Source organism: Trichomonascus vanleenenianus (assembly GCF_965637985.1).
Source record: "Trichomonascus vanleenenianus strain CLIB 3782 genome assembly, contig: TRVA0_002S, whole genome shotgun sequence".
NCBI classification, from domain to species: domain Eukaryota; kingdom Fungi; phylum Ascomycota; class Dipodascomycetes; order Dipodascales; family Trichomonascaceae; genus Blastobotrys; species Blastobotrys vanleenenianus.
In genome coordinates this window covers 253862-273666 of record NW_027481885.1, presented here as the reverse complement: position 1 = coordinate 273666, position 19805 = coordinate 253862, and the positions used below count along the sequence as shown (strand labels likewise).

Here is a 19805-nt window from a genome sequence, read left to right as displayed (position 1 = left end):
TATAGATCTGAGATCAACTGATGAGCCCCACGAGCCGCACTTACATAATTGCTGACTTGCCGTCACGTCGCGCGGCCGGACCTTTCAATTTATCAAAAACATCTGCCTCTTAACTCCCCTCGAACGCCTATTGCAACTACCGAAACCCGCGTTTTCAAAAGGCTCCAGACGTTGAGGATTGAGTCAAGATGCCGATTTTCAGAGACGACGTTATTGTTGTAAGTACCACTGAACAAAAAATGCCGCTAGTCCGGTTGAACTAACTCAAGTTAGGTCGTTGCTCCAGGATCACAAACTACTCTGGCAACGATTGGACTGACCGAATCGCTTACCCCGCCCAGTATCGAAATCCCCACACGTGTCTACCAGAAAGACAAGAGCCAGGAATACTTCAGCTCGAAGGGCGAGGAGTCTGAGGCTGTTTACCCGATCCAGCATGGCCGAATTGTTAACCTTGCTGCGTTCAACTACTTGTTGAAACTTATTTATAAGCTGGCCAAGCAGAAGCTGGGCGAGATGACACACATTCCGTTGATCGTGTTCTCGGGCAACCGGTGGACGCGACTCCAGATTGAACACATCACGCAGTACGCGTTTGAGACGATGAACGTTGCGGCGTTTTCAATTGTGCCGAATGCCTTAGCTGCGACGTTCGCGTACGGTCTCGCGGACTCTCTGGTCGTGGATATCGGGTATGAGACTACCGAGATTACGCCAGTCAACGAGTTTATGGTCGTAGAGCACGCGAAGAAGGTTATTGACTATGGTGGACAAGACATCAATGTTGAATTAAAGAAACTGCTGCCAAAGCTCTCTGATAAGCAGATCGAGGAGCTTAAGCGGTCACATATCTACGAGGTACTGAATGAAGACGACACAAAGAACTCGTGGTTCGCGCTTAACGCGGCTGCTGGTGGAGAGAGGGAGGAAAACGAGGAGGATGGCGTCGTTGACATTGCGGCGATTGTCAGCTCTGGCCGGGCGCGAGAGATCCTCGACGAGCGAGAGCGTGCAAAGAAGAGCGGAGAAAAACATGCCGAGGAGCCGCCAAACAAGGATCGGGAGTACAATGATTTTGTAGATAGCGACGGTGAGAAGGTCCATGTCGGTGAGGAGCGATTCCACGGCACAGAGAACCTAGTTTCTAGGATTACCGAGGCCGTGGGCGATGTTATCAAGAAGATTGACCAGGTCAACAAGCGACAGGACTGCTGGGACAACGTTATTATCGTGGGCCAGGGATCATCTGTCAAGGGTCTCAAGGAGGCGTTATACGTTGCGCTCCAGAGTCGCTATGTCATCCTGCGGTCAACTACGTACTCTGAAGTGCCGTCCACGTTTAACACTGGTACTAACACCCCTAACAATGGCACTCCTCTGTATACGGGGATGATGCACGCTCCTAACCAGGGCCACGGCCAGGCTCCTACTTCGATACGAATTGCTAAAATGGCAGACTATTTCCCGGAGTGGAAGGGCTACGGATGGGAGAACGCTCCGTTCCTGGGCGGCCAAATTGCTGCAAAGCAGATCTTCAGTGGCTCTATCGACAGCATGTTTGTCTCTCGGTCAGAATACAATGAAGTCGGCCCTGCTGCCATCTGGGACATCTAATCTTTGTAACGTATTGTATTTTATTGTATTAATTTATCAACCGGCGTTAACCCGTTGCAACTTGTTATTTCTACTCTGTGATTCAATTGTATCTTCTTACTTTACGATCCAATTGTATCAATGGATCCAACTGTCTTTACTTGAAAATTGTTATATTACTCACCTGCCTTTACTTGGAAATTATATCCTTTACTCATCTGCTTTTACTTGAAGATTATATCAATTACTCCTCTGCCTTTACTTGAAAATTGGTAAAATCATGAGAAACCTTATGTACTTCGATTGTCCTCTTTCGTCTTAGGCAACGGACATTTATCAAGACTATTACCCGGTATTACCGGTACTGTGCCTCCCCGTTACTATGGGGAGAGATCGGGAATGATCATTGGACGGCTCGCCGGCCCTCATAGATACCAACATAATCCCACAGGCAGTGAAAGAATGATCCGAAAGGTCCTGATAGGCCTGTCATGGGTCCCTGTGGTCGTGACGTTTAACCAAACTGTTGGATACGTCTCGTGGGTACAAGGATCTTCCATGAAGCCGACTTTAAACCCGGAAGAGAACCTGGGCTGGCGCGATATGGTGTGGCTGCAGAAATATGGCCAGAGAACTCCTGGTGCGCTGAAAGTAGGAGATATTGTAATGGTACGCTCTCCAGTAGATCCAGGAAAGCTGCTTGTGAAGCGGATTTTGGGCATAGGCGGGGATGAGATTGTCCCTCGGCCAGACAGTGAATATCCAAAGTCGTCCGTTCGCATACCACCTAACCATATCTGGGTGGAAGGCGATAATTGTGCTCACTCTATTGACAGCAATGCATTTGGCCCAGTCAGTTTAGGGCTAGTAGAGGGCAAGGCAACGAGGGTGGTGTTTCCGCCTTCTCGGTTTGGCATTATCCGGGGAAGTGCCGGTAGAGAAGCTCGAAAGGCAGAGCTCGAAAAAGATTTATGACCTAACGATTTTCTGTATATATTTGTACTATAGCATTTTTTATTTATGACTATAGAGCTGATTAAATTTTCTGAATTACCATTCGAAAATTCGGATGCTACACACTGTACCTGTGGTAAAACTACCTATCAGGTATGGACGTACTGTAGAATGAAGACAAATATCGGTATTATTTTCAAGAGAGGATGGCATTGCTTGTTGTTAGAAATTGGAAAAGTAATTTGCTGTAGGTAGCTGGAAATATCGTTTACAGATTGTACCCGGTAATACATGCTTTATAATCGTAGTTCGACAGCACCGGTAAATGTATGGAAACGGACGGTCAACCATAAAGCAGATATTCCGTTAAACAATACCTGTAAATATGTGTGTAATAAGAGACATGGATTTAAGTTTGCGTAATGAGTAAGACTATGGCCAGTGGACATTCAGATAAAATGCTACAAGCACACACGATTCACATGTTGGAAACCACCAAGTTTTGGTGTTTCAATTTCGATCTGCTACCGGTATCACAATTGACGCTGGTTTAACGTATTATCGGTACAACAAATGAAATGAAACTGCTATTATTTCAATTGAGAGAATCGACCCCGACTGCCTTTTTTGTCATGGCATCTCATGAACTACCTGGTACAGCCCAGTAACTTCATTCCGTCTATGAAGTCCACTGTATTATCAATTGATCTTATACCAATCCCCTGTATTATCAGTTAATCTAAACTGATCAAATAGTATCTATATTACATCTAAAGTATCTTTACTCCCTCATGGAAGTATTGGTTGGTGGTTCAAAACAATACTGGTACAGTGTAGCTACGCTGTTGCGAGGTGTGACGAAGTTTTGGGAGCGCTCGTTACGGGGGTTTGGGGGCAGAGCCCCCACTACGGGAGCTCGAGGGCTGGCCCTCGAATACACCGAGCCGCAATTAGGGGGATTGGACCTCCACTACCGGTAGTCTAGCGACGGTATCCAAACAATTGAAAAACGGCCTGGGAACGAAATGGCCACGCATAATAGATAATCGTTACAATATATTATGTACAAGGAGTCAGTTTTTTTGGAAAAATCTACAATTGGTCTTCTTCAGCCGGTTCCTGGGTCTTGGCTATCAGATCAGCAAACACCAGAATCTCCTCTTCAGGTGGAACGACCTTGCCCGTCTCTCGATAAGCCTTGATGCTACTCACCGCCTCCTGCAAGCCTTCTGGAGTGTGGTCAGCAGTGAAAACAATGAACCGCTCATTAATATCCCGGAGCTCGCCAATTGAAGCGTCTCCAACATTGCCAATGTCCTCGCTGAATCGCTGCAATTTAATCTCGCTAACAACCCGCATCCCCTCCAGACCCAGCTCAGTAGGCTCGTTACCCTCAAGCATAGGATTCAGGCCGTAGATCATATACTGGAACCGCTCGAGCTGGCCTGCCATCTCTACATCTCTACTGGCATCAGCGCCAAGGTATTCCTTCTTGAAGCTCTTGATGAGCTTGCCGTACCGCTCCTGGAATTCAGCTACGGCGTTCATCCAGGCATGGTTTCGCTCGCTCAGCACATGTCGAATTCTCCACATGGTGTTCCGGATCTCCTCAGAGACCTCCTTGAATTTGTCGTTTGGAGTGATCTCCGGGTTCATCGTCTTGAGCAGCTGGGACTCTCGCAGCAGAACATTCCGCTCCTTGATGCACTTGTACCACAGGATATGCAAATCTTCAAAGGACTTTCGCCGCAGCTCTGGCACCGTCCATGCCCGGCCAATGTTGTCCAGATCAGAGGCCGATCTCACGTACTTCTTGTCGGTGAAGAACTGCCATAGAGGGTGGTCCTCTCGGACCTTAAGGTTGCTAGCCGACGGCGGGACAGGCGGCCTTAGCGTTGGCGCCTTGAAGCTTTTCCTCACCAACGAGGCGGCAGTCGAATGGAACCCTCGGGCCTGGCACCTAGCAGCTCCAATCATAGTTTATACTCTCCCGTGCAGAAGTGAAATTTTTTGGAAGGTTTTTGTCACTTTTAGTGGTGTCGTCGGGGGAAGGAGCGATTTCTCCCAACGCTTGCGCACGCGGATGGACATCGCTTCATTTGGTCCAGTAGGGCAAAAATGCGACACGCTACTTTGGTTGAAATCGGGCGCTTTTACAAGGAAATGGCTGATAGCTCGGTGAATACGGGGGTTTCTGAGCCTCTTGACCTGATTAGACTCTCGCTAGATGAGCAGGTATATGTTAAGCTGCGTGGTGGCCGAGAATTGCGTGGCAGACTGCATGTATGTACCCCCCATCTGTCTTAAAGATGATGAGTTCTTGCTAACTGGGCATAGGCATATGATTCCCATTGCAACATGGTGATGGGCAATGTAGAGGAGACGGTATATATCATTGATGAAGATAGTGAAACTCCACGGACTATCAAGAAGCGAAGCGAGATGTTGTTTGTGCGTGGAGACAGCGTCATTCTGATTAGCCCGCCAACCCGTGACGAATAATTTATAAGCGTGTATTATATGAAATGCTATTATTTATTTGCATGATCTGATATATTTGGGGGTAGCAATTGAGAGCAAATGCTAAGGATTTATCACTTGGTGGAGGTAATGCAGATTTACTCATATAGATATGCTCTCTCAAAAAATGGACAGGTGTATGGAATGCTTATGAATTCAACGGTTAGAGGGTATGGTTAGATGGAATTTCGCCTAACGGCAGGCCGTCTATTCTGAACCCGGTTCGTTTCGGCCCCGGGAATATGAGGCAACTTGTCCTCTCGCTTCAATTTTTCAATCGCAGCGTGCCCGTATTGCGTTCCGACACGATAGATTTCGTCAAACTTGCCAAAATCAAGCGTGGCATAGTTGTCAATTGGTGGCCGTAGGTATATAACACCTGGAGTAGCCTTGGCCCTCTCCAACGCACCGACGGACGAAACGTACGCTAGCCGTGCCTGGATTTCAGCCAAGCTCGGAACGTTTGGATGCTGCGAAAATATATTCCACCGGTTGAACAGTACCCAGATCCCGGACAAAGTATCCCCGTAGGACATTGGGGTAGTATCATCAATGCTCCCCACATCAACAGCAAAAACAACCTTGGCTCCTAGCCGTCTCATCTCGTCGACTGGCAAATTATCAACATAACCACCGTCAAGTAGCATGGAGCCTTTATCCGTCACGGGAGGCAGTAAACCAGCAAGGGACATCGACGCTCTAATGTATCGCCATGCATATCCACTGTGATGTACTTCCATCCGTGAATGGGTGATATTAGTCGTGTTGTTGTAGTACTTGATCCAGAAGTCCTCGATGCGGCTATCTCCAAAGCTCTTCCAGATACCTCGATTGAACTCGTGACCAGTGGTATAAGAGGTTGCAGGATATGTCAAGTCAAACGCCATTCTCCACAAGCTCGAAAGTCGTCCAGCAAACTTCTTCGCTCGCCCGTAAATAGGTACCAGGTCGTACTCCTTGGCGTAGAGTCCACCTACAAAAGAACCAATAGAAGTTCCTCCAATGAAATCAATTGGAATGCCGTTTTCTTCCAGGGCTCTAATGATGCCAATGTGTGAGATACCTCGTGCACCACCACCGCCAAGGACAAGCCCGACAGCCTGGCCGGAGAGAATTCGGGCCAGCCGATTAAAGTCGTTTTTGTGCAAGTAATTGCTGCGGTATACTGGTGTTCGACGCGACCGATACTTAGTCATAATTTCGGATTGAAGAAGCTGCACCTTGTATCGTAGCTTTTCGAACTTCTTTCCACGCACCATCATAGGTATATCGTCATCAGAAGTGTGCCCTTTCAGCTGCATCTGAACGTGGTGATGAGAGTGAACCCATATTCTATTCTTGAGCCACAGAGATGTGCTTCCTGCAGGAACATACCGATCAGGGTGAATGAGAATCAGCTCTGTTCGCGCAGTTGTTTTCATCTTGACCAACAACCGCTCATACTCTCCCATGTCTGGCTGCGCCATCGCATCGGCAAGGAGCAAAATACAATCTGCCTGGGCAATACATGCTTGAGTCCACAAAGCATTGACGTTGGTATCGGCAACGTATAATACAGTCTGGTACCGCTCTTCCAGATCGGCCAGGTACCCAGACAGCTTAAGCCGACCCATCTTGTTGAACGCATTCCGGCCTAGATAGCTGAGAACAGAGGAGTTATTAAGCTGCACAGCGCTGTGATTGTTGTCCTCGTAGGCCGACATCAGCTTGTTGCCAAACTCTGAGACAGGAAGCCCGTATGTGATTGGCACAATGGCAACAGTACGGAAATTGGATTGGGATGGATTGATTTCAGACTCGCCGTCCGTCATCATTCGGACCCTGGATGCAACAAGACGGGAAATTTCAAACGTAATCGACGGATGCTGCAGCGCCAGGCTCTCAAAAAGCGACCGAGGGAACCGTGCTAGCTCTGAATCCCGAATGGCGTGTAGAGTGGTAGGTCTTTTAGAAAGGGTTAGCACCTCAAGCTCGCCGATGCTCTCACCTTGGCCGTGCTCGCTGACAACCTTAACCTGCCCTCCTTTCTCAGTGACAGATCGCAGACGGCCATTGAGCACAATGTAAATTGCGTCCGAGTCGTCTCCCTCGTGGAAGAGTACCTGACCGGCCTGCACCTGAACCCATTCTAATGCAAAGTCCAAGTTCAGAATGAGCCTGCTGAGAACACTAGTCAGAGTCTTGGCGAGATTGAGGTACACCATTGGAAACTTGTCAGCAATGTTTTCGAGGGTCGTGCGAGGGAGGAACCCTACGTATACGTCCGTCTTAGCCTTGATGTCGGCGAATGAGCGATAGCCGAGCACTGCGCCAATGAAACCACCAAGACCACCAGGCTTTACAGTGTAAAGTTCGCGGTAGTTACCTAGTCGGTCGGAATAGCCTACTTCTAAGATACCGTCAACAACATAATAGAGACCATTGCTCTTCTCGTTCTGACGAGAAAGAACAGTGCCTTTCTTGAAATACACAACCTCAATGTTATTGGCGGCCTCTCCTAGCGCATCCTCATACTTCGGGGTCGTGACATTACTCGCAAGTTCATCGTCAGGGGTTGTACTCCGGTCGTCGTCGAAAGTACCCAGGTTATTGAGAAAGTAGCCAATAGAGCTCTTCTTCGCACTGCTTAGGCCGTTTAGAGACCTTGTTTCCGACGCGACAGACGCAGCAGATAACTTTGGGCTAGCGTCTAGCGACGGGACACCAGAAGCCACCCGGCTTTTGATGGAAGGTGTCTGCAATAAGGACCCATCCAGACCAAGGAACTTAAAGATACACTCGGCCAAGGCAGTCCTTAGTGTTCCGTCTTCAGTTTCGTCATCACCCGTGAACGAAGTAGTACGCAGCATTCTCGGGCTAAGCGGAGGCGGACTCCACACATGGTCGTCTTCACTTCGCGACAGAGGCACGTTAGAAAGCAGGTCACCAGGGTGAGAGGAATGAGGCTCAATAACGACTTGCCGTGATGGAACGGACTTGGAAAGGCCGACAAGTTCGGATGAATTCTTCTGCCGGTTCTTCTTAGGCGGCTTGAGAGTATCTAGCCGTATTACAGATTCGTCTCTGTCACTCCTCTTGACGAGCTCATTGAGTCTAGATATAACCGCCGTATACAAGTAGGACGGCAGGTCATACTTGGCCTTGAGGTTGAGCGCAATTTCCGGCTGGAACATCTCCGGAGTCAACCCAAGATAGTAATGGCCAGTCTGAAAGGTAACTCGCTGGCATCTCGTGAGAATAACCTGCACAATATGCGAAGTCGCCTTGGGGAATTTACGAGTAAGATTCCGGAACGCCGAATCAGGAATGATAGCAATTGTGGAGTGCTCAGAGGCTCGCGCAACGATTTCGTCCGACAAGCGCTCTGCTTCGGTCTGATCAGGGCAATGATCTTCGGCCTCACTGGCCTTCTGGTCGAAAGGATACTCGCTTGTGTTATCGTAGAATGCCTGGCCATTATGATCTAAGGGTACTGATGCTGGAACATTGTCAAAGCGGTGTCTAAGGTTCTCATTCAACTGCACATCTTCAGTGAAGAGCGACAGAATAGTGAACAGCGAGGTCATGGGGGCCCCTCTCTTGACTTCATTGAGCAATTGGTACCCTTGGCCGTTGATGACATGGCTATCGGAGGACGCAAGCCGCGATTCTTCAGTGTTGTGAGCCCTTCCAAACACCTGGACGCACCCGTCTACGACAATTGCGAATCCTTTCTCATTTTTGAGCTCCATAGTCTCTCCGGCTTCCATTTTGTACGTCTTCATTTGCTTCGTCAGTTCGTGGAACACGCTGCGTTCAAGGTAGCCAAACACTTTAATCGCGCTTAGGAACTATACGTGGTTAGCGGATATCTACGTTATGGGGGGTGGGCCCCTCTGCAATACGCGTGTAACTTACGTCGTCTAGATAACTAGATATGCCTGACTTTGGGGTTTCGGTCTGGGTATCCATGAAGAAATCCATCTTCGGCTCCTGCCTTTCGGGCTCAGGCGGGAGCCGGGAGTATTTAGTAAGGTATCGATATCGAACGAATGCCCATATTACTGCAACTAGACCTATAAACAGGAGGAGTCTTCATATCAAGTTAGTTATCTACGCCTAACGATAAGCGAGCTTATACTACCACTTACAGAGACGAGAAAGTCAGCGTAAAGCTGAATTGCCGCCCTAGAAGGGCGACGAAATGGGACACCAGGTACGACGGTAGGTGGAATACCAGATTTCCTACTACCTTAAGCATTATCTGGGCGATAAGATGGTGAGGGGTGTCATGGGTGGAGTTGAGGATGACGATATCAGCCGTTTGGGTAATCAGTGGAGTGAGCGCCGGTCCCATAGTTTGGGTATCCAATGGTAATCTACGAGGCTGAAATGCACAGGTTTTTTTTAGAAATCGGACTGGGAAGAGCGAATTTATAGAAATGTGATTATTTTGTGGAAAGATTGTCTTTTTAAACGAGAAAGCGAGATGGCCACTGACACCACTCGGAGATGGCACGGCTGTGTGAGTCGGGATATGACGTATCGCCCAGTCGCGCAGGTTTTCCCGTGTTTCGAACCTCATCGAATTCGGAGCCTCATATTAACGCAAAAGTGGGTACGATTTTGCGAAGTGTACTGTATATATTATAGTACCAATGCTGGATATTTGAAGGACCGTTTTTATCTTATCCCTATTTTTCGGAATATTTATTTCGGATATTTCAGGATAAGCGATAGATCGTGAGCTAATTATCATAAGGCCGAACGCTGATCTCAACGTTCAACTTTTGATATCAGGCATATCAAAATTGATTCCTAAGAACAATTTAAAGTATTTTCTTTATTGAGCGTACGATAGCGGTCCTCATTATGATTGGAGCCATAGTAAGACGGCCCGCGGTTCCAATAATTAATCACTTCCAAAAGGCATTGATTAAACGATGTTTTCATATTGGAAATGAACACGGCGATTCCCAGGGGAATTCGTCAAACAACTCGTCGGAGATTGATTCGTCCAAGGACAATTCGCGGTTCAATAGAAAGAACAACTCGTCGAAGACCGATTCGCTAAAGGGTAATTCGCGGTTCAATGGAAAGAACAATTCGCAGTTCAATTATAGGAAGTCGCAATTCAAAGGCCACCTCAAACACGACCCAAGAGTCATTACGGAATTTAGCCAACTGATACCTAAGGCCCTGGTAAAGACAATTGCGTCACTGGTGAAAACACCAACTGCCATCCAGAAAGCCGTGCTTTCGTTGAAATCTTCGCAGTCCGTGATCGCACAGTCCTACCCTGGGACGGGCAAATCGCTCTTGGCAGCGCTGAAAGCGGCGATGCGCTCACATGCCGCTCCAGAGACCCCTTTCACTAGTCTTATCCTCGTGCCTACCCCTGATCTGGCCCATCAGTACACGAAATGGCTGAACCAAATTGTACCCTCCATTAATGTGCAACAGGTATTCAGATCCTTGCAGGAACAGGAACACAGGCAAGAGGAAAATATGGTCAAAACCCCTCCAAACATTCTTGTGGCAACACCGCAAAGGGTTCTCGACATGATCCACCAGGATAGTGGAGCTCTCCCTCTGGAGAACATTGAGTTTGTTGCAATTGATGAAGCGGAGCGACTACTGAGCCTCAGCAAGCGCGGTACCGACAAGAAGCGGCGTCTCAAGAACCCCACTGAGCTGTTACTCTCGCATATCCAGCAAGTTCGAACCAAAAAGGTCGCTTCTGGCCTCTGCATCCTGGTAATTGACTCGGACATTAGCCCATCACTTGTCTCGCAGATCAAAACTTCTGAATGGGCAGGCTCGCAGAAGTTTCTTGAAGTGGGCCAGCCCACTACTGCAGGTGGTGCGCTTCACTCAAACAAATTGCCACGCGATGTCGAATTCTATGCCGTTAATTATGACTTCAAGAAGAAGGCCCTGGTCAACTTCGACTTTCAGCGGTTGGAATACCGGGATCTATTTCGGAAAGATGTGACGCAGTTCATGAAACGCACAAAGCCTTACGTACCGACACAGGAGCAGCTCGCCATGTATTGCGAGGCATTCAAACATGTGTTTGAGACCAATGGCCATAGGAAAGGACTCTTATTAGTTCCTACAGGGGTATCGTCGAAAGTAGTTGTTGAACAATTGCGAAAGCTTGGAATTATTGCTGGACTTGGCGACGGAATCTATTTGGACGGTCGGAACAGGGCCGCCTCCTTTGAACCAGGCACCATGTTTCTCAATTCGGAGCACTACCAAAAAAAGGAAGAAGTGTCGGTTCCCGATGTCATTGTATACGACAGGTATTCTGTTTCAGGTCTCGACTTCCCTGGGCTGTCAGATGTCTATGCCATGAGCTGGAGCGTGTTCAATAACTCGGAGCATGAGCTTGTTCGGGTCGCATCGCGGATCAGGCAGGTTGATGCTACGCAGCGGGGGGAGAGGGGCAAACTCGGTCCATCCGGCGCTACCCCAGGCAAGGTTGTTGTGGTCGAATGCGTCAGTCACCCTGACAAGCTTGAGAATATCAATGCTCAGATAACAATTGTTCTCGGCAAGGTGGACGGCGAATTGACTAGACTTCCCATAACGGCAAAGAGCGTATGATCTTTTTGCTCCAATGGGCATAATGATTACGGATTAGCGCTCGAAATACAGTATCTTGATTGTTATTTTTTTTGGTCACTTGCTATTTTCGTTGTAGTTGCTTTTCCATCGCCCGCTTTTGTGAAGCGAGGGTCTTATAGAATAATAGCATTATTTGACAAGCGAATCCACGTTCATTTTTCTTTTCTTTGGCAATATAATACAATACAGGATTTGTTTTTTTTTTCTTCGACAGTATAATACAATACAAGATTTTCCCTTTTGGCGATTCATTCATTCATTTCTTCATATTCATTTCGTATCCGGCTTTCGGAAATTGCTTTTCAATCGTACCACCAACATAAAATGAATCTCGCCCTACACCGTCCCTCAATACCAGCTAATTAAGCCATTTCTCACTCCGTTAGAGATACGTAGATCCATTGGCGGTTACACATTGTTCGTGTTTCAGTCGCTGGCATAGTAGTCCCTCTCACGCCGAAACTTTCGCTTCATTACCGGAGACACAAACTTGACCACCTTGACGATCGATCCATCAATGATCCCTCCATCCATGTGGTTCACCGCTACACCGGCTTCTCGCGATGTTTCATAGGTAACCAGGAAGGACTTCTCCCGCGACTTGCGCGGCTGGATTCCGACTATGTACCCGTATTCACTGAATATCTCATCGATGTGTCCTCTGCGCACTCTAGGGGACAGGTTTAGCACGAGAATGGCACTTGATTCCCTGACAACGCGCTCTGGAGTGACACTGCGCGACCGGCTCCGGCTGTACGATCTTGGAGATCTTGACCTTGATCTTGGAGACCGAGACCGTCCTCTGTCCATTTTTTACCGTATTATTGCTTTGTGAGCTTTCTGTACTGCCGCGTATAGTTTAGAATATTTTTCACGGCTGAATGTACCGTTGGGTGGTGGATGAATCTACGGAACCGGTGGTTATCAACGGAGTACAGCAAATTAAGGTGATGGACAATCTTTCCAAACGTAGGGGGTGTCTTCTGCAATGCACGATTTACACGATGGAATTTTCCATCAGACTACCGTAAATACCAGACAAAAATAGCCTATGCAAACCCGCGAGTTTGTTATACGTGCAATTGTCGTAGAGAACTAGAATGAAAAGTAAAAAAGTGACGTCGTGATGGTTGGAAAATGGTGTCTTGCCCAGATGTCTCAACAATCTCCGGATCGAGATTTCAAATCTCTAACAATACCCTGGTGGCAGAATAACAATACGGTGGCAGAATGGGGCAAAAACGTCCGCAGATGGCCATCTCGCACGCCCAGGCCGCAGATGGGTGATCCAGAGGGCGGGAGCCCCCATGTGTGATGTTTCATTCAGATAGGGACAGGCCTTACATTCCATAGATTTGCTGGACCGCCTATTAAGTCCGTCGCATCTTCTCAGTTCAATCAGTACTATGGCTGTGTCTGTTTGAAAGGTAGTTGCAAAAGCAATTGCGCTGGAAACAGGGTTTTATTGTCCTCGTGAAGCCCGTGTGTTCTTATATCGTTCGGACCATCTGTTCATATGTCCATCCAACCTTTTATTTCATATATTTAGTCCGCAGTCATCATCATTATTTCTTTTATAGCGATAGTTTGCTGTTATCATCACTATGACCCAGTACCAATTGATGTTGCCGAGCATGGTATATCCACAGCTTCCAGCGGTTGGCGGATGGATGGACTACAACCACCCAAACCTATTACACGACAACTCGCGGAGCTATGCGTTCATCAGCCACTCTTTAGCTACTTATCCCATTGCAGAGCCGTCAATCGACAACATGCAATTGGCGCGACGGACGCGACGGAGGACCTCGCCTGCTGAGCTGACGGTCCTCGAGTCTGCCTATAGCATTTGCAAGCGACCCAGTCGCGAAACGCGGTTACAGATTGCGCGCAAAACGGGGATGTCAGAACGATCCGTTCAGATCTGGTTCCAGAACCGCCGGTCGAACGAAAATGCAAAGGCAAAGAGGTCTGGACTTAAGTCCAAGTCCAGCTCCGCCAGCAATTCGCCAGAGCTCAGCGCCTCAGAGGTGATACCTTTATCTTCTACAGCGAGTGATACGTCTATTAGTTTTTCAGACCCTCCTGCTACGACCAATGGTAATGATTCAATGAATAATCTATCACCACTGCAGCTGCCAGCACAGGCAATTACATCAGAGCCGCGGTATGTCCCCTTGTCTCACGACCTTGAAGCATACAAGTACTACACAGTTCCCGTGGCGGCGAGCGACGAGGTCCTGGTACCGTCATCGGGTAGCAAGAGCGACGTTACTCTGCCGCCCATCAACGTCCTGCTCTGCCAGGTCGAAGACATCTAATAGACCTGCACATATGCAGCTTCCAGGAACGGATATACGCATCATTTCCTCGTGTAATAGAGTCCATTGAGGATGGGAAATAATCCGTGTACCTTAGACTGGCAGCCGTTTCTATTGCGAAAACCCTATCTCCACTGGGGTACCAATACTACACTTAATCCTGAGCCCATAAACCCTATAACTTAGTTACTCGGGAATAATTATTGTATGCATCTTCGTTTTATATTCTATAGCGGAATTGCACTTTTCAATTGCAATAATTTGTCAAGTACAAGTACCAGTAGTTCAATTGAGTACCTGTATTCTCATAGTTCCGCAGCCGCACCTTGACCTCGGAGTTTAAAGTTTGAAAAGGGGGTGGTTGGTGTGCCGCCCAGTAACCTTATCTATTAGCCCACTATTATGAGTAGCGTATTGGAAACGCATTTGTAGCATCACCGATCACCCGGTTCTTTTGGCGCCCTTCGACTGATATGAAAGGCGGCTTCTATATAACACGGTGTTATGGCAATGAAAGGGGGAATGGGCGGTGAATTCCGAGTCCAGGACACTAAAGAATGCCAATGGCAACTTCAAAGTTAAACTTTTTCATATAATTTTTTGAACAAGCTCAACAATGCCATTCATCCATTCATTTTAGAGACAGCTGAAAGGAGAAGGGGAAGGGGAACAGAAAAAAAAAGGTTTGCGAACGTGCACAGAATCACACAATGCCCATTGTATTCGCACGAGGCGGATAAAAATCACCCATGTGCTTGTTTTTGCCCGTTATGAAAGCTTAACTCAATACACCTCGAGAGGCCGCAGTTCGTGCGGCGAGCCAAAGCCGCACCAAGCCTCACACACGGAAGTCCGCCTGCACCACCCTTATAGTTGCGATAACGATCCACCGAGATAGGTAAACTGAAATGGTCTGGCTAAGCGCCTAGAACTTCAATTCCACTCTCCTTGAGCTCTTCCATAAGCTTCCGTCTCCTATCTTTAGACATGTCCTGCAGCAAATCATATAGAGAGAACAAATTGTAGACCACCGTAGCGTAGAGCCCGCCATTTCTGAGCACCTTTTCAAGAACTTCGACAGCCTCCACCAACTTTCCCTCGTGTACTCTGGTCACAGCATAGTTGTTCTGGACTTCTAGCCGGTCCTTGTCCTCGACCTTTTCGAGAAGACTGCCTGCTTCGGCCCAATCGGCGTCAGCATTGGCACAAACGGCGCTGAGGAAATGGCTATCTTTCCCACTCTCGGTCTTTTCAAACCATTCTCGCGCCGCAATGGTGTCGCCAATTTGTAAATGAGCCATTGCCAGAGCAAAGGCGACCCTGGGCATGAATTCATTCTGTCCCTGCGCCTCTGCAGTCTCATGAAGGTTTTCAAGATGGTCCACGGCCGCGGCAATGTCTCCAATGGCGATGAGGGCAGCTGGCACGAACATGACGCCCAGGTTCCGCAGCCGATCCTGCCAAACCTGGGTAGAGTAGTGGAGTCCCTCGACGGTTTCCTTTGGGTCCCGCACGCTAGACTTATACGCTTCTGCTCGCGCCTCACGCGCCATCACGTAGTACTTGGCGAGACTAATCTGGTTGTCCCCGCTGGCCTGGATGGTGACAATCACCAGCCGCAGGTCCCAAGGGATGACGGAAGTGCCGTCCTCCAGCCTGTACCGGTCGGAACCGATGTCGCCAAACACGCGGCATTCCTCGCGGGCAATTGCTCCCAGTCTCGCCTTCATGAGTGCTCTTATCCGCAGTCCCCACAATCTCAGCACTTCTTTATAGTCCTTGGGGTCGGTTTCGATGAGCTCACTGCGAGCCCGGTGGGCTGCTGGGATGTAGAGCCGCCTCTCGACAAGCGTCGTCAGATCATACGAGGCAATCTGCTCGGGGTCTACTTTGAAGGGAGGGGGAACAATAAATTCTGGCAGGGGTTGGAACGCCCTGGGGTTTACAAGGTGGTCTAACTCCATTTTTTTTTCGGTTTACGTGAACGGATGTTACAGGTGGTGGTGATGTGTTGGCTTCCGCTCCTGAAATGGGGACCCGGACTTTCTCGTTTCTACGAGCGTTTGTCTCCTCCGTGATGATAATGTTCAAAGGTGAACTTAAATGTACCCAAATGGACCCAATTGTCGTTTTTTGGTGATATCTCCACCCACGAACAATATCTTTTTACATTGCAAATGGAAAAACGCAGATGATGAATTCAAAAGCTAAGAATTCAATAAATAAAGGGGAAAGTTTTCTACTGGTACATTGCGAATGAACGACAAAAAACGAAGATGAAGATGCGAATGAACGACAAAAAACGAAGATGAAGACGCGAATGAACGACAAAAACGAATATGAAGATGAAGATGAAGTCAAAGGTAAGAAGTCAAATAAATAAGAGAGAAAAATGCTAACAAGTGGCGGGGATTATTTGTAAAACATTTGGAGGTAATACTTCTTATGGTCCTGGTCGTAGTAATCCCAGAACTTGGAGTAGTCTACCTCTTTCGCTTCGATCTTGAACCCGCACGTTTCGTACGGCTCCGCAGCAACTAGCAGATACTGGTGCGACTTATCTGGCGGGAGATCTACCTTTTGTTCAAATGCACTCATAAATCGGTACCGTGGCGTTATATCGGTGCCAATCTCCGGGTAGTCGATCTGGAAGAGCAGCCCTAGCTGCTTTGTTGAGCCATGCCGGATCTTGGTGATCTTGTACCCTGGCCTTCCAATTTTGACTGTTTTTCTAACCTTGACTTTGGACGCGCTCAATGCCGACACAGCAGCCCCTCCCTCTGGCCGGTTATCTTTCTCAAGCTTTGCCTGACGTCTTTCGAGGTTGGCCTGGTGTTTCTTGCCCTGGGTGTGCGCCAGGTAAGATGTTTCTGATATATGTGTCGTCAGACACAGTCTACATTCATACGAGCCCAGGTGGGTCTTGGAGATATACGGATCATTCTCGATATCTATATTCTCCAGCGCCAGTCTTCTCAGTCTCTGTTCCCTGGCCCGTTTCGCATCCGATGACGAAGCAATACCACCGCCTATCCAGTTAGCCTTCCGCCCTCAACCTATACTCCCACAAAAACTTACTCCCTTTCTTGGATCCTGGCTTGTAATCCATTATCGAGGTCGTTATCTACCAAGGGGAAGTGATATATCTCTGCCGTCTTTCGTGGTAGAGGGTGAAATTTCAATTTTTGGTGTTGTGGGGCGCGCGGCGGTTGGTCCCAACCATTAACTGCGCGTATCAGCCAGCCATAACACGCGCATTTGGCAGTGGTGAGTGAAAGGGCTGAACAGGTCACGACGCGACGACAGAAAAGGTTAGAGCGAGGCTTACTCGCGAGTGGTGGCAACAATTTCGATCGCAAAGGACGCAAAGAAGATGACGGCCCGTCGGCGCAAGAGCCGGCTGGTCGACGAAAACGAAGCACAGCGCGGATACCTCCGTCCGAACAACCTGCTGCGGCTTGAAAAGCCGCGAGAGGACTACCGATACAGCGATTTATACCCTACGCTCGATCCGCAGGCTTCACTAACCGTATTTGACAAGCCGGTGACGCCAGAGAGCGATGACGTGAAGACGGAATCGGGCACCCAGACTCCGGAGGTTCTTCTACAGCCTCCTGCACCCCTAAATGGAGTCGAACCACCCGGTACACCGCGTAAAAGAGGGCGGCCGCGAAAGTACAAGAAAGTGCTGACTGCGGCCGAAGCGGAGTCCAAAATCTCAACCGTTCCGGTGCTGCCCAAGAAGAAGTATGGATTCCGCACCATTGAGCCGTACGCGCCGCCACAGCACGAGTATATAGATCGGGTGATGATGACGGTCGGCTATCACGATCTCGACGGATTCGAAATGCCGAGATCGTATATTAAAACGTTTGTTTCAGAGAACGACCCAGCATTGAGTTCGGTAGAGCTGGTTGCAGCAGCAGACCACCAGAAACAGAAGCGGATAAAACACGAAGAGGAAGAAGAAGACGAAGAAGAAGAAGAAGAAGAAAAAGAAAAAGATAAAAAAGATAAAAGTGGTAAAGTGGCTACGTCGATTTCGCGTCCAGTGACTGTCGAGTACGATATGGATGAGCAGGACAATAAGTTCTTGGAGGATCTGAATCGACGTCGCGTAGAGGAAGATTCGGTCCCCAAGATTTCCCGCGAGATTTTTGAGTTCACCATGACCCTTTTAGAGTCGCAATGGTTCCTGCTCGAGCAATTGATGCCTCCAAAGAAGAAAGTCGCCATCACCGACGAGATCACGGAGTCATCAATTGCCGAGCAGAAATGCTCAGTTTGCGACGACGCCGAGTGCGATAATAGCAACGCCATTGTATTTTGCGACAGCTGCGATATCGCGGTCCACCAGGAGTGCTACGGCGTACCGTTCATTCCGGAGGGCCAGTGGCTGTGCGCACAGTGCACGATTTCGCGTCGTCGCAAGGCGAATTGTGTCTTTTGTCCAAACAAACTAGGCGCCATGAAGCGAACAGACACAAATCACTGGGCCCACGTTGTGTGCGCTTTGTGGATCCCAGAAACGACCATGAAAAACAAGATATACATGGAGCCTATTACGGGGCTGCGGCGCATCCCCCGGGGCCGGTGGAAGCTCATATGTTATATTTGCAAGTACCGCATTGGTGCGTGTATTCAATGCGTGAACAAGTCGTGCGTCCAGGCGTACCACCCAACATGCGCCCTCAAGGCGGGCCTATTTATGAAGATGAACTCTGGTGCAGTGGGCGCGCTGTACGACCCAAAAAGTCTCGAAACGTACTGTGACAAGCATACTCCGGCCGAATACGCGGAGTCGGTCGACGTCAAGGCCAGCCTTAAGCGGGCCCAGGACCACTACGCGGCGAATAAAGACGAGCATCGCTATACGGGTAACGAATGGGAGGAAGCGCTTGAGCAGTCTGTGCAGAATACCAACACGGAGACGAAGTTCGTGCGCAAGAGAACACCAGGAGTCCCAGCATGGAGAACTCCTCAGGGGACGCCGGCACCTCCCGAGGTGTTCATTGATAAAGTGAGCCACGCGTTGCACCGGTTCTCCATTATCAAACTGAGGGATTTCCTCCATGAGATGGCGCGGTACTGGACCCTGAAAAGACAGATGCGCCGAGGAGCAGCCCTGTCAAAACGCCTCCAGGTGGCACTGGACGTCTCCCAGAGCCAGGATCCCATCAATAATCTGAATCTCGCACAGGCTGAGAACTTGTTGCCGCTCCTGGCGCGGCTCAGGGAACAGGTTGGACTCGTTCGAGATCGCGAAGAGCTCAAACTCGAGATGGCCGAGACCACCGAGGAGATGGTTCAGCTGGCGTACTTCCCCGTAAGCAGGATCATCAACCCTATTTGGGACCGGCTCACGGGCATGAACAACCACCGTCTACTGTTTGAGGTGGCCCCTACAGGGGAAGGGGTACTTGATCTCAATGCCATTGAAGAGAAGGTGGAGAACTACCGGTACAAAAGTGTTAAAGATTTCACGGATGATCTGGAGGGATTTATTGCAGATGCGTATGCCCAGCTGCATGGGGATATGAAACATCTGCTCAGTCGAATCATCCGGGCGGTGGTTCCCATGGTGAAGGAGGCCAAGGAGCGGTTTGGTTATGTCAAGTGGTCACCACTCAAGGGGTTCAAATTGAATGGCCTAGATATCGAGCCTAGTGGGTCAAAACGATCGAACGGCAGCATCCGCAAGCGAAGCTACGATTCGGTCTCATTAGAGATTCAGCAGGACCGGCGTAAACGGCTTCGAAGTGCTAAAAACAGTTGAGAGACCTATTTTTTTTTGCGAGTGATCGT

General features: G+C 48.8%; 11 protein-coding genes across 11 annotated transcripts; 6 read left to right on the top strand and 5 right to left on the bottom strand.

The window, feature by feature from the left end:
• Positions 1-188: 188 nt before the first annotated feature.
• On the top strand, positions 189-1614 carry ARP9 (Arp9p; the record flags this gene model as incomplete). Its single annotated transcript, XM_076682266.1, has 2 exons — positions 189-218; positions 274-1614. The coding sequence occupies 2 exons, from the start codon at positions 189-191 to the stop codon at positions 1612-1614; spliced, it is 1371 nt and encodes a 456-aa protein (XP_076543512.1).
• A 378-nt stretch (positions 1615-1992) lies between these two features.
• On the top strand, positions 1993-2568 carry IMP2 (endopeptidase catalytic subunit; the record flags this gene model as incomplete). Its single annotated transcript, XM_076682265.1, has 1 exon — positions 1993-2568. One exon carries the CDS (start codon positions 1993-1995, stop codon positions 2566-2568), a length of 576 nt encoding a protein of 191 aa, XP_076543511.1.
• A 1071-nt stretch (positions 2569-3639) lies between these two features.
• MRPL4 (mitochondrial 54S ribosomal protein uL29m MRPL4) lies at positions 3640-4524 on the bottom strand (the record flags this gene model as incomplete). The annotated part of the gene is made up of 1 exon (XM_076682264.1): positions 3640-4524. One exon carries the CDS (start codon positions 4522-4524, stop codon positions 3640-3642), a length of 885 nt encoding a protein of 294 aa, XP_076543510.1.
• A 141-nt stretch (positions 4525-4665) lies between these two features.
• Positions 4666-5049, top strand: LSM3 (U4/U6-U5 snRNP complex subunit LSM3; the record flags this gene model as incomplete). The annotated part of the gene is made up of 2 exons (XM_076682263.1): positions 4666-4830; positions 4885-5049. The coding sequence occupies 2 exons, from the start codon at positions 4666-4668 to the stop codon at positions 5047-5049; spliced, it is 330 nt and encodes a 109-aa protein (XP_076543509.1).
• A 194-nt stretch (positions 5050-5243) lies between these two features.
• NTE1 (lysophospholipase) lies at positions 5244-9403 on the bottom strand (the record flags this gene model as incomplete). Its single annotated transcript, XM_076682262.1, has 3 exons — positions 5244-8897; positions 8965-9139; positions 9198-9403. The coding sequence occupies 3 exons, from the start codon at positions 9401-9403 to the stop codon at positions 5244-5246; spliced, it is 4035 nt and encodes a 1344-aa protein (XP_076543508.1).
• A 515-nt stretch (positions 9404-9918) lies between these two features.
• On the top strand, positions 9919-11658 carry TRVA0_002S02916 (uncharacterized protein; the record flags this gene model as incomplete). The annotated part of the gene is made up of 1 exon (XM_076682261.1): positions 9919-11658. The coding sequence occupies one exon, from the start codon at positions 9919-9921 to the stop codon at positions 11656-11658; it is 1740 nt and encodes a 579-aa protein (XP_076543507.1).
• Positions 11659-12105: 447 nt separating this feature from the next.
• Positions 12106-12489, bottom strand: TRVA0_002S02894 (uncharacterized protein; the record flags this gene model as incomplete). The annotated part of the gene is made up of 1 exon (XM_076682260.1): positions 12106-12489. The coding sequence occupies one exon, from the start codon at positions 12487-12489 to the stop codon at positions 12106-12108; it is 384 nt and encodes a 127-aa protein (XP_076543506.1).
• Positions 12490-13283: 794 nt separating this feature from the next.
• Positions 13284-14000, top strand: TRVA0_002S02872 (uncharacterized protein; the record flags this gene model as incomplete). The annotated part of the gene is made up of 1 exon (XM_076682259.1): positions 13284-14000. The coding sequence occupies one exon, from the start codon at positions 13284-13286 to the stop codon at positions 13998-14000; it is 717 nt and encodes a 238-aa protein (XP_076543505.1).
• Positions 14001-14917: 917 nt separating this feature from the next.
• On the bottom strand, positions 14918-15964 carry TRVA0_002S02850 (tetratricopeptide repeat protein; the record flags this gene model as incomplete). Its single annotated transcript, XM_076682258.1, has 1 exon — positions 14918-15964. The coding sequence occupies one exon, from the start codon at positions 15962-15964 to the stop codon at positions 14918-14920; it is 1047 nt and encodes a 348-aa protein (XP_076543504.1).
• A 448-nt stretch (positions 15965-16412) lies between these two features.
• Positions 16413-17109, bottom strand: PRP11 (spliceosome assembly protein PRP11; the record flags this gene model as incomplete). Its single annotated transcript, XM_076682257.1, has 2 exons — positions 16413-17029; positions 17079-17109. 2 exons carry the CDS (start codon positions 17107-17109, stop codon positions 16413-16415), a joined length of 648 nt encoding a protein of 215 aa, XP_076543503.1.
• Positions 17110-17373: 264 nt separating this feature from the next.
• On the top strand, positions 17374-19776 carry NTO1 (nuA3 HAT complex component Nto1p; the record flags this gene model as incomplete). Its single annotated transcript, XM_076682256.1, has 1 exon — positions 17374-19776. The coding sequence occupies one exon, from the start codon at positions 17374-17376 to the stop codon at positions 19774-19776; it is 2403 nt and encodes an 800-aa protein (XP_076543502.1).
• Between the last annotated feature and the right edge of the window lie 29 nt (positions 19777-19805).